The 13,838-nt window shown below is 36.6% G+C and overlaps 1 protein-coding gene across 3 annotated transcripts in view; it reads left to right on the plus strand.

Annotated features, from left to right (window-relative positions):
- The window catches only part of WAC (WW domain containing adaptor with coiled-coil), a 55,532-nt gene that overhangs the window by 11,039 nt on the left and 30,655 nt on the right, over window positions 1-13,838 (plus strand). For all 3 annotated transcript variants that reach the window (XM_039707714.1, XM_039707729.1, XM_039707722.1), the window contains exons 2-5: window positions 6,839-6,945; window positions 7,776-7,891; window positions 8,451-8,563; window positions 10,004-10,312. In XM_039707714.1, the coding sequence (XP_039563648.1) occupies window positions 6,839-6,945; window positions 7,776-7,891; window positions 8,451-8,563; window positions 10,004-10,312 (645 nt within the window). The remainder of the gene's footprint in view (window positions 1-6,838; window positions 6,946-7,775; window positions 7,892-8,450; window positions 8,564-10,003; window positions 10,313-13,838) is intronic.

A 13,838-nucleotide genomic window follows, 5' to 3' on the forward strand; every position in this document is an offset into this window, starting at 1 on the left:
TTATAATTTGTTTAATCTATTTTAGTAACATTTGAGTCTTACCAGAAATGTTTAGAAGCTGGTTGGAATTTGCCTTAATTATTGGGAAACAGACAAATTCTTTCAAATGATACTGTTTACCCCACTTCAAAGTAAAGAATAAACATCTTTATTGGTGATGGTAAAATTATTTGTCTAGTCTTTGTTTATTGTTATTTCAGTAGTGAGTTATGAAGGAAACTGACATATACTGATTTTCTTTGAAGAAAATTGGTAGGAATTATGTCTGGAGTGTGCTGAAAATCCATTTTTCATCCCTTAGGCTTTTTTCAGCTTTATGATTTGTTACATTTGAGTACTGAATAATACAGAAACTCACTTCATTTAGTGGACCTTGTTAATGAACCTGATAATTTTCAAAGTTATGTCTTAAGTTGAGAAGTGATTTCTCATTGCTCCTGGGAAGTGGACTGAGGGGAGAAAGAAAACAACCCCAAATTATTTAATTATTAAGCTGTAGCTATAACAAGGAAAAGAGTAAATTATAGAATAGTTGGACAAAAAGATGTTTATCTGCTGTATGAGTGAGGAGAACCCAAGCTATGTTACTCATTTAGGCTGAAGTACAACCCTAGGAAAACTACAGTAGTAAATCCCTGAATTGTTACTTGAAAACTGAAAGTTTGAATTTAGTTTAAGGTGTTTTATTACCTTTTGCTTTACTTTTTGGTGGACAGGAATAACTTGGTGTTCTTTCTAGAGCAGTTTGGTCTGTTTGCCCTAAAATTAAGATTCAATTTCTGAAATAAATGGAGTATAACTAATTAAAAATAGACAAGTAAGCAGCAAATAGCAAAATAAAATTTACTGTACATTATGCAATATGTAAGATTTAACTTTATCTTTTTTTTTTAGTAATCAGTGATGCGTTTGCATTTGCTGAGTATTACATTAGTAAAATGAGTCCTTGACTTTCATTAGTTTACTGCTCCTTGCTTTTCATTTTCAAGGTGTTGCTTTCTTGCTGCCATTTTAGAATAAATATTCTGTTATGAATAAAAGTGTATCTTTAGAGTATCATTTTCATCCACATTTGAATGTGCCACTCCATGTATGTATGACTCCTGGTCTGTTTATAGCAATGTTTTTGGCTGATGTCTGTGAAATTCTGTGTGAATGGTAACTTGGAGAAAAAGGGAACTTCTTTACATTGGAATGTTTACCCTGTGAATCGGATATTGCAAAACACTACAGACTTTGCTGTGCTGGATTGGCAGTGTGGCAGGAGAGAAGGTAGGGAATGAAATAAGGCTTTGTAAGTTTTTTCCTCAACAGAGCTACTTCTTGAGTGGTATAAAGCATTTATTTGGAGTGCATAATGAGTATGTAGTTGGGCAATACCATGATCAGGCTAGATTTTCTTTCTTTGGCAAAGCATTGCACATTCAACTTAGTAAGTTATGAATTTCTGGAAAATGTTACTGCACAGTTGGTATATTCTCTGAGGCCACTGCTCTGCTAGGAAAATTGCAAGTTTTTATGCTTTTGGTTGCATGTGGAAGGCAGCCATGTTTATTTCAATACACCAGGCCACATAAAAATGCAGTGAAGAAAAATTGTTTTGTCTTATTACTTTTACATTTGGCAAATCAAAATGACCATGATAGGCTGTTCTGTTACTGCTGGCATGTTGGGTATTGTGTTCCTATTGTGTTGCTTTATTTCCTCCCATATGCAGTACTTTAGAAAGTGTTTTGCACAAAGATTTGCATTGAAGTAACAAAACCAATTGAAATACTTCAGACGTTTTAATTTACACTTATCCTAGATAAATTTCTCTCATTTTTACCATTTGAAGAAGTCTTCTTAATTAGTTATCCTCATATAATATCACCACCATAAACTTATCATACTGGGAAATTTTCTCTGTTAACAACTAATTGGTGTCTGTCGCTTGGTAGTATTTGTTCTTTTGAGGAAGATCAGATTCTGATATTGTCTGTGGTTTAATGAATTTGATTGCATGTTAGCTGAAAGGTGGAATATGGAATCATAGAAATTGTGGATGGAATTGTCACAAAGGTAATGATCTTCCTTGCTTTTCTGCTGCCCAGTGTTTTTTTCCACATGCCTAGTATATGGGCACAGTAATGACTCTCCTAAAGCCCTTCCTGAATCCCAGTTCCCTCTAGAGGTACTGGAGGAGCAGACCATCTTTTGAGTTCCAGCTGGTGAGCACTTGTAAACTTCCTTTATTTTATATCTACACTGCCACTTTTTAATATGAACAAAATGAGAGTTAGGATATTAGCAAGGTATTTTTGTGGCTGAAAAGAAAACACGAATGCTCTATCAGCAGTGTAACATTAACTGTCGTATGGTACAACAGTACATATACTGCAACTCTAATGTCTCCCTGTTCCAACTTGTGCATTTCAGTAGAAGATTTTATGATTCTGACACGGTGTGATGTTGTGAACCAAAAAAGAGTAAATTAGGCTAAGATACTTGGATGCCAGAGGATGGTGGATAATGCACAGTCATTTATTAGATTATTCTAATCAAGTGGTAAGAAAACTTCATCCACCTAAATGGTTTCAGGTGGATGTTGTAATTGCCAGTACAGGTGTACAGGTTTTGGAAAGGAAAGAGTTTGGTTTGGTCTTGAAGATGGCAGGGGAGAAGGGATGGAAACCACGTGCTTTATTAGAGCAGTCTGATCTTTAGTTAAATCAAAATTTGAACTCTTTATGCCTTCAGAATTGAAGTGGTGTTAATGGAGATGCTAATTAAATGTGATAATTGCTAGTGAAAGTTGACTGTATTGCAAAATGTAATATTCTTATTTCAGCCTATGTTAAATCAGTTTTTCAAGTCCAGGATAGTTTTGAGCGCTTGTTACAGTTCAAAGTGTCTTGGATTCAGCGCTTGGGATATGGAAAAAACTTAGAAAAACATTAAAAGGAGTCCTAGTGTAACAGAATCTCAAATCTGTAGTAGGCATTAAGTCAGTTTCGAATTGGTTCCCAGACCCTTGCTCTTTGTACTTTCTGCATTAGTACAGAATTTGATTTTCATGTGTTAGTAAGGAAGATGTGATTTTTGTTGGAAAGACTAGAAGATAGCTGTGATATTTTAACCTTGACTCTGATGTGCCCTGTGACTTGTTAATCACTAGGGAAGACTTGCTCACACAGTTGCACCACTACAGTTTTTTTATAACTGTGGGGCTGATGCCCTTGTTGGCCATCTTCCAGTTAGGAGTAGCTCTTTCCAGCTTCAACTGCTTTCAAAATAATGATTAAACTGAGGAAACTCACTGTGATTGTGCAGTCAGCATTTCCATGGGGAGTTCTGAAACTGGAGTATTATAACACGATATGAATTTCCTTATGGTGCATCAAAGATATATAACAGCAATTGCTAAATTTGAAAATACTCTAATAAGGAGTGCAAAACCAAGTCTTTGTTCCTCTGTAAGAGGAAAAGGTGAGAATTTGCCATGAGACACTGTCTCAAAGGACAGTAGTATGGTCTCTACCTTATCAGGCCTTTTCTGGGGTATGGACTAGTCGTGGTGATCCTGTTCTCATCTGCTTTGCCAGGCGTGCTGCTGGGAGATACAGAGCTGGTGGCAAGTCATGGCCACCTTAAAATGGCTTGGGGTTAGGCTTTGCAAATTATCATTCAAGTGAGGGGAGCCCTCTTGTTTTTAGAGGTAGACCTCTGCTTGTGGGTTGCTTTCTGACCTTTTAAACGTCCTCATCAACTTTCCCAGACAACTTGATCTGGCATCACTTGCTTGGCTGGATTGTCAGATTCCTAGGTGACAGCTGTGCATGGATTTAACCACATACTAAAACCTTGTTGCCTCAGTATAAAAAGCTAATTTGGTAATATGGTTGTCATGTGAACATACAGTGTATAAGGCCTTAATTTGTTTGAAGTGCCTAAAATTCTTGTTCTCCAGAGTGTCATCTGCTTTGGTCTTGTTAGCTTTCCAACAGCAAACAGCAGTTCAGCAATCCTTTTGTATGCTCATTCCTGAAGTTTGGGTACAGATCCAAACATAAAGTGGTATTCTGTGTAAAACAGAACGGAGGGCTGGGTGGTGAACCCACACCTGTAGTTACCCTGCACCATCAGCATGCATTTATGGCTGGCCCTGCAAGGGCCCAGGTCACTTGTCCTGGTGACATGAGGCAGTCAGCATTGCTGGAGCAGCCATGATGAGTTTTTATTCAGGTAGGGCAGGATTCCTGCTGGATGGAGCATGTGGGTGGACTGTCTGGGAGCACTGCAGCTCAGAGAGGCCCAGGGGCCCCTTTTGAAGAAAGTGGAGCATACTAGTGCTGGCCTATCGGGGCCAGCTGGAGGTGGGTGTGACTTGCTGCAGCTGCTCTGATACTCTGCAGAGAGCTCCGTGACACTACTGGGGCTGGGCACAGCGTGAAATGGGGGCATGCTGCTGGGCTGATACACCATGTGGGGTTCCAACAACTGTACAGTGACTTTGAGTGCTTTGTTTATTGTCTGCATAGAATTGGCTTCACAATATTTTACTGATATTGATTTCTCATGTTTGGGAAATGCCTGTTAGATTAGGATCCGGTGGCGGTGTATTTACACCAGTACAGTATTTAAAAATCACCATGTACGTCTTGAGCATGCTGAACAAAATGTGGTGATACTGCAGCTGTGGTACAGGATTAATTAATTAACAGGTAAATTAAATGCATTGGTGCTTTCTGATGTTTTGAAGGTACTGTTCAAACAAAGGCATCTGGTAAATTTTCCTCTCTTTTTTTCCTAGAAAAAGGGAGATGATTTTACCTCTTAGCAGAAATTAATTAGAATATGTCTATGTTGAACAACCCACAAAAATACATTAAGAAATTTTAATGGTTTTTACCTCAGTAGAAGGATATAGTAATTAAATACTGAAAGAATGGCTAATACAAAAATATTAAACAGCTATTTCACGAAATGATCAGTATCTAAAAAAAATTGAGACTGTTGGTGTAACTGTGGAGTACAGCCTTGTAATTATGATACACTGCTTATATCTTGGGGGGAAACAAGTGCATCTATAAATGGGGTTTTGTTGCTGTTGTTAGACGTGCATCACAAGTGTGTCATGGCTGTAAGTATTGCTTTGACAAGCCTGACTTGCCCCCATGCTAAGTCATTCTGCCTGGCTCTGAGCATGCAAGATACTTTTGGTGTAGGATTATGGTCTAGCTTTTGAAAAACAGTATTTGAGTATGAGACTTACTCTGTTATCCTTACTTTTTTCCCCTTATATATTTACAGTAAATAACATGCAGTTTTAGTCAAGATAATGTAGGGAAAGGTTTTGAGGTAGTGCTGGTTTAGGTTGCATTAACTCATGTTTGTGCAAATTGACTTTTAACCTTTGTAGGATACTAAATAGTTTGGTGGTGATGTATCTCTTTTTGCTTTTGTGATGGACTGTCTTTCTAACCTGCAGGGTTAAAGGTGGGGAGAAAGAAGTTTGAAATAACAATTTTGTCACTGCTTGTGTAGTTAGAAGGCTCAGAAGACAGAATTTGCATTATAATGGCTCTCATTTTGCACCATACTGTGTCATTTAGTTGTGTTCTGTGTGTGTAGCTCTCGGAAGACTTGGAAACAATTATTTTTTTATTACTCCATTCACTCCTATCTATCAGTCCTTTACTGTTCTTTACTGTAATTGCCCATAAGATAAAGTCTTTGCCATTTTCAAATCACTTTGATTTCTTATTTACTATGAATACTAGATTGCTATACAACTTGTGAAGCTAGTGGTACTTCATGTGGTGTCCCTGGGTATTGTGAAATTTCTCAGTAGGGAAAGGGAAAGTAAAAGCTGGGAGAGTGTTATATTTGCATTATCTTTGGTTTTCTCTGAAATGTGTAAGAAAATGACTTAGTTTGGTGTGATTTATATGAACTCTTGGAACTCTAAAAAAATCCAATCAACAGTAATGGAAGAGTTTTTACTTGCTTAGAAATTTTAGAGAAATAGGAGGCCTTAAGAGCAGGAAATCTAAAAGGAGGTTGCAGCGTGGGTATCCTTGTTTAATTGTAGATGGAACTGTTCAGATGACTTGAGCTTAGGCACAAATACAGATGTGAAAGTTGATGAGAATTACCTCATTTCTTGTTTCAGCTACTCAAGTATTTTCACATTGAGGAAAACCAAGCTGCCTTGAAGAGTAGTTGGTAGGGAGGCCAGAAGCAGGTGGCCATTGGGGAAGTGCTGCTTTTGATGTTCTAGATGTCAGTACCTTTCTTACAGAGACTGAGGTGCAGGAGAATTTAGTCTGCTCGGTGTGCATAAACAGAATTGCCTAGAACTAATAACAAGTAGTCTCAAAAGAAAACAACAGTTTTAAAAAAACAGCATTGCTTCAGTAAACTTAAAACCTGATTTTATGCATCTAACCATGTAGGCTGTTGATAAGCCTATTTAAATTTTCCGATTTAATGTTGAGGAGAAAATGTCTGTTAATTTCTGAATTGGCATGTTAGGACTCTTAAAAGTATCAAAATTATAAAGGCTGTTTGTTTGCTAGTGATGGAAAAAAGTTTGAAAGTTAGACCAGTGAAGGGACGTACTGCATTACTCCAATTATAAAATCAAAGTGAGTTTTATGCTGTGTGAAAAAGAAATGTGCATGTGGTCTCTTGAAATACTTCTGCATCTGAACTATGCTTCACCTGGCTGTGATCCAGGTTTTGGACAGCTTTCCTTCTCCCTCTCCCTCTTCTTTGCCCTTCCACCTCCTTAGAATGCACATGGTTGATTTCTTTGAAATCATACATGGTGAACAGTCTTTCTCTTTTCTTTCAGGGACCAGTTACTCTCCACAGGAAAATTCACACAACCACAGTGCTCTTCATAGTTCAAATTCCCATTCTTCTAATCCCAGCAATAATCCAGGCAAAACTTCTGATGCAGTGAGTATTTGATTTTTATCAATGTGTTGCCCTGTTCATACATACCATATTTTCATAATTTTGTCTAAGACAGGCAGCATATACAGTGTGCTTGAGTTTTCCAGCTTCAGTCTTTATTTTATAAACATTGTGTAAACCCAACCTGCAGTTGTTACGTGTTTTAAAACTATTCTAATTGCTAACCATTAAAGCTTATGTCATTAATTTAAAAATATTAGATTATTTAAATGACATAGACACAGAAATATTTTCCATTAACTTTGTGGTAAATCCAGAGCAGACAGTGTGATTTTACTTATTTGAAATGCATTACGTATTGTGAATTTTAGTCACTTCAGCATCAAAGTTTTAGTAGTTAGAGTGGTGTAAAAATATGCCCTAACCCAAAATTGGTAAATTTCTGATTGGTGGAAAATTTTGGAATGGTAGTAATTCTGGGGATGTTGTAAGGTTGAAGGAAACTAATGTTAGCAGTATTGACCTTACTGTATCCCATTAAATGTACTACTGGATTTTGTTAAAGGGATTGATGGGATGGGAATAAACCAGAGGAAACTATTGCAGAATGCAGCAGGAGGCTACTCAGTATTGACCTTACTGTATCCCACTAAATGTACTAAAGGGATTGATGGGAATAAACCAGAGGAAACTATTGCAGAATGCAGCAGGAGGCTACTGGTCATGTGTTCAAGATATCATTTAGAGGTTGTGGAAAGCAATGATACGGGTACATAAAAGGTGCCATGTAGTTTTAAACACAGTGAAAGCTATTAAATTTGTATATCAAAACTCTCAAGTAGTCTTTTGTCAACACTGTTTGTATTTTAAAGGCTTATGATTCTGCGGATGATTGGTCTGAACACATCAGCTCTTCAGGCAAGAAATACTACTACAACTGCCGAACAGAAGTTTCCCAGTGGGAAAAACCAAAAGAGTGGCTGGAAAGGTATATGTTTGTATTTGTTTTAATTGTATAAAGAACAAATATTCTTAAGCACATTTCAGAGCACTTGAGCTTATCTAATAGATTACTGCTATAAAAGATTGTGCTCTGCTGTGTTCCTACCCTTACCGTGACCTCTGGCACCTCTTTTATCCCTTGACAATCCAGAGCCTGAGAGGGAGGTATGGTTGGTTTGTGTGGAGATGATTTATTGGGGAGGGTTTTGTTGTTTGGTTGGTTGGTTTGGTTTTTGTTTTGTTCTGGGGTTTATTTGTTTGTTTTCATTGGATTTTTGTTTTGGTTTTCTGGGTGAGTGTTGTTTTTAATGTTTTGTTTCAGGGTGGGTTTTTTGGGTGGTTTTTTTTTGGACAAGATTAGTGAGCTGAACTGGTATATTGTGGGCTTCAGCAAGCAGGGATGTAAGGAAGCAGTGGCTGGAGTTTGCTAACCCCCCTGTAGCAGCAAGCTCTTAACAGTTTGATTCATCTCGTGTAACCTAGAGAAACTGTTTTATTATTAAATAATGTACGTTTTTACCTAACTTCTGTTTTCTTTTCTTCAGAGAGCAGAGACAAAAAGAAGCAAGCAAAATGTCAGTTAACAGTTTTCCAAAAGATAGGGATTACAGAAGAGAGGTGATGCAGGCGACAGCTGCCAGTGGGTTTGCCAGTGGAAGTATGTGGTTTTTTTACAGCCATGTATTCTTGCCTTGCTTGCATTAATGTTTTCTTTTCCAAACTTCAAAAACTGTAAAAAATCCCTTTCCTTAGCTCTTTTTCTCACCTTTTCGTATATAAAAACCAAAGTGGTAGCACAGTTAACTCTCCCAAATGTGGTTTCTTTAAACAGCTTTACTAGTGCAACATTTGCTTAATTCTTTTCATGGTTCTCCTCCTTTTTGTGGCTTTTGCTGTCAAGTTTAATTATCTTCATGGGTAGTAACTTGAACAACTTGCATTGCAACTACTAATCTGTAGTTTAGTTGGACTGTTGTGATCATTGAGACCTGCTAATGTCATATTCTGACCTTAAAAATGAAGATTTCACATCTGAAAATAATAACCTAATTCAATGAACTTTGATATCAGGGTTTTCAAGAGGCTTGTGTGTATTATTGAGAGGATATTTTTCCCTCACCAATACTCTTAGCAAAATCTTTCCTGGACTATGAATTTCTGTAACTTTGAGATTTTTGTCTTAACACCAAGCTCTAATCTTTGTCAGTTTTCTTCTGGAAAACAGTTGTACTGTGAGATTCTGCCTGTGTGCTGATGTAGTTGGGATAAATTTGTAGCGTAGTTCTCGGGGTAGTTTAAAAGCAGAAGCCAAAGTGTTATTCTTCACCCATGCTCTTGGGATTTGACAAGGTGATGTATAAGGGGGTATTTTTCTGTGTACACTGAAACTTACTGTATATGCTAAAATATACTGGATGCTGCAGAAATATAGCAGTCATGCATAATGCAGTGAGTATTTGTTTTGTGACAGGTGAAAATGTGAGAATCTATAAAAGAATTACTCTCTGTTTACTTGGTATGTTCACTGAGTAGCATATTTTAGTCTATGATCATGTGAGCAGTGCAGATGAGTCATTCATTTAATATATATAAATTCCTTGAATTAATTGTAAGTTTGTTGTAGTAGTACTCAAGTGACATGAAGAGGAATTCTTAGAAGGCTAGAATGTGAAACTGTTAAATTATACTTGATGTTCAGGGATTTTGATGAACAAAAGAAAAATGGCATAAATTATCTCTTCACACTAAATACAAGATGGAAATAATAGATCCTGATTTAGATCTTTTTAGGAGACTTCAAAAGTTAGCTTGACTGTAACACTCGTTATAAAGCATCCTTTCATCAAAACACAGTGCTTAACTGGAGCTCTAAATCAAGTAAAGGTCAGAGAAATTGCATTTTGTCAGTGAGTAGAATGAAATTTTGCCTTTTTTGAAGCTGATCTACTTGAAGCTTTTTGTAATCATAAGAAGTTCAATCAGCTCTAGTTGTTGGTGTGCAGCTGTATTAATCAGTTACTGCAATCTTAGACTTGTTTCTAATTTAATCTTTTTTTTTTTTTTAATTGCAACGTTACTTGGGGAATCCTGAAAAAAGTGGAAGACAAGCATTCCAGTGACACCAGCAGTATGCTCCCACAGAATATTTTATCTCAGACGAGCAGGCACAATGACAGAGACTACAGACTGCCAAGAGCAGAGACTCACAGTAGTTCTACTCCAGTACAGCATCCCATCAAAACAGTGGTTCATCCAACTGCTACCCCAAGCACTGTTCCTCCTAGTCCATTTTCTCTACAATCTGATCACCAGCCAAAGAAATCCTTTGATGCTAATGGAGCATCTACTTTATCAAAACTGTCTACATCCGCATCTTCCATCCCTGCACAGAAAACAGAGAGAAAAGGTATGTCTAATGAAATGCCCTCTTGTATTCAAGATGATGCATTGCTTTACATTGCTTGTTCGTAATATGTTAGTACTAGAATTTAAAGATTTTTTTTTTCCTTTTTGGTTGTGTGTGCTTTTAGAACCTGATTACTGTTTTGATGTGTTTACTTTCCCTCAAATCCAATTTGCTGTGTCTTGTACAACTTCAAATTGACACTGTTATACTTACTGTTTAAGGCTTTATTCTGCAAATTAACATTTCAAATGATAATTTGAAAGATGTATTTTTGTAGAACATATTTTAGTTCTTGTTTTCTCTCTTGTTGTTTTGGATCTTTGCCATTTATTTGAGTTGTCATGTAGTTATGCAATTTTAAAGTCATTTTGGACCATTATGTTTTATGAACTGCTGTTATTGTTTGGAATGCCAGTGTCAAACCTTTCAATCAACACAAGCACAGTTCTTACAGAAAGCAAGAGTTTTCTACATTTTTGTAAGAGCTAATCTATTTTGATTTGTATCTTGAGAAATACTGGGTCTTCAATTCTAAATCTGATAGTATGTGTTTCTGTTATCTGATAATACCTGGTAGATACAGTCAAGCGAAGATCAGGACTTGACTGTGTGTTGTTTATGACCTCTCAGACCTCTGTCCTTTAGTTAGATTTACTGCATTGTTAGGAATGAAGAGCTCAAGAAGATTGTGAGAATGAGATGTGTGCCATTAATGATAGTGTGTTACTTTGGTGTATTTGAGATTTCAGAGTAGTATTGTGTAAGAAAATTCGGTTTGGAGGGCTTTGGGAGGGAGAAAATAATTTTTGGTAATCATGTTGTGTTTTAATTTAAAATATTGTATAATTAATATGTAATTGAATTATTTTTTGAAAGATGGCTTGTTGCCCTGTCCATACTTGGAAGTTTGCCTAGTTAAATAGTTTTAAAAAGAAGATCAAAACAGACTCTGGTCTGACACTAGTCTTGTGCACTATGTTTGTTTTTGACTCTTCTACTTTTGTTTAAAGAGTTCCAACTTCTACACAGACTTAAGAACTGCTGGCCACACAAAATGTTCAAACAGTAGCACACACTGACAAATACTGTAAGGTAATTGTGCATGTAAAGAAATTTTTTTAAGTTTTTTCTTGACATTTTGTGCAATTTTTACATAATCTGAGTCATTAATACTGAGTGCAAACTACAGAGGAACAGATTATTTTCAGCAAGCTTTTTCCTATTGGACACAGTAAAGCACAAAGTGAGGTGTACTAGTTCAAGCATGGCTCTTGTACTGAGTGCAGTAGTTATCTGCTTCAGTTAAGCCTTGATTTTTCTGACTGCAGTTTGATGCACTTGTACACATTACAGTGCAAAACATCTATGTCAAGTGTTCTTTCCTTTAGTGTATCTACTCCATTTCTATATTTAAAATACACTTAAAATCCCTCTTGTTATTACTCAGTTCTGGTGTGTTCTTGATTCCCATTTGGTATGTGATCAGATTTTGTACTGGGTATTCTTTACCTTACTGCACATCTTCATTAATTGAAGAGATGACTCTTACAGAAGTTGAAGGAACTTCCCATTCTGACATCTGCTACAGATGTTGGCGGAGAGTTCAAATATTTCTTGCATACAATATTAATTTGAGAACATACAGCTGGGTATAATACTGAAGACAGTCACAGAGAGCAGTCTTGTAAATCTTACATTAGAATCCATGGATTGTTCCATATTAAATAATACACTGAATTTCTGTATTCTTAGATAGGTGTTTTTTTTAATTTTATGCGGGTTAAACGAATAGATTCTTTGTAGTAATCATGCCTCATTGATCTGTTTCGTAGCACTTGATTGTGAGCAAATTCTGTACATAGTGTGCTTCAGAAAAGGGTCAATTATAGAAAGTTAGTAAATAATTGAAGAATTAGAGTAGGTAAATGTTGGGCTTGAAATTCTTACTGTAGAAAATGTGAGATTTTACATGTTGCTTTACCTCTTGTACAGAAACAGAAAAATTTAGTGCGGGTGCTGTCATGATAAAAGCTCATCAAGCAGTACATTCAGTTGACTTTCCTTTGTCAACTGGACTGTCTTTTTTAAGGAAATTAAACCAGTAAATTTTCTGTAGCATTTTACATATTTAAATTTAAAGAAAGGGAAGAAGCAGTGCTTTGGATGATTTACCGTTACTCATTTTCTCAGGTGTGACTGTGAACCTGCAGTACTAGAAATATGCAGTTTATAAAATATTTTTTTGTAGCTGTTATACAAATTGAAAGTACAGTAATTGTCCTGAGACACTTGGTTCAAACAATCTTCTAAAAGTCTTTGCAGAACTGAAAAATAGTGTGAGAGGTTTATGTTTACAGTAGTAAAGCAAATAGCCTTTGATCTTCTTTTTCTGTTCACTGTGGGATGGGAGGGACTGTGCCATCCCTCTCTCTTTCCAAAAAGAGGTAAAACTATTTTTTTGCCTAAAAAAATAGGTTGGTCCAAATGACTGAATAATACGTGCAGTAGTCCTTCCTTGAATGAATTCTTGCTTCTTGTGAATGTGTTGCTGGCTGCCTTATGCCAGCATATATGTACTGCTGTTTTAATAGTTCTGATTTCAGTGTGTATTTTTTAAAGCAGTAATAGTTCTGAACAGCAGAACAACAGAAAAACACAAAACCCAACGACAATGCTTTTTTTCAGCTCAATCTCTTTTGCTGCAGGGGTATGTTGTAGTCCCACAAGGAGATTGAATAAAATCCCTGGCTGAACTATAGCTCAGCTGTTAGCAGTAGTCCTCTGCCCTCAATGGCTGGCAGTAGTGGAGAGTTCCTGGGGAACTATTTGACCTCTACCCTTTGGTTTGAATGTTCCAGTCAGAATCTGCTGCTTCTGTTTGTGCTCACTGTGAGTGCTTTATGCAGGTAAAGTGTGGGGTTGCTTTTCCTACTTTTTGGCTGCTTTATCTGTAGGGCACATCACATTTTCCTATTTCTAATTCAGAATGAAATGTTGTATTGTCCGTATCTTAACAGTGTGTCTGTCTGTAGAATACTGCTTCTCACACCTTTCCTCCAAGTCCCATCAAGGCAGCACTTCTGTTTCTAGTGCAGCAGTATTCTAAAACTTTCATGAGAACACAGCAAGCTGGCCAGTGCAGTGCTGGGTGGGTTGTGATCTGGTGCTTCTTTTCCTTTTCTCACCCTTGTGGTTTTCTTGTAACACTTGCTAGCTTTAGTGGTCAGTTATTAACATTGCTGCTGGTATTGTTGCATCTTCTTTGGCTGAGTTTTGCAGTTTCAAGTATATTACTCAATTCATATGTCGGTTAGAAAAAGTTACATGTGAGAATGTTAGTTTCTTCCAATACTTTGTATTTGTTTGCTGAACATTGCTGTTACATTTATTTTGACAGCAGAGGTAAAATACAAAAAAACACCTTCAGTTTTAAGATTGGTGTAGTCCAAATGTGAGAAATAGGGATTTTTTTTCCTTTGTATTTTAGATAATTTGAGTATTTTTGAGAATCTAGTTGCTGTTGTTA

This window comes from Passer montanus, unplaced genomic scaffold (genome assembly GCF_014805655.1).
Source record: "Passer montanus isolate IOZ18808 unplaced genomic scaffold, ASM1480565v1 scaffold10, whole genome shotgun sequence".
NCBI lineage: Eukaryota > Metazoa > Chordata > Aves > Passeriformes > Passeridae > Passer > Passer montanus.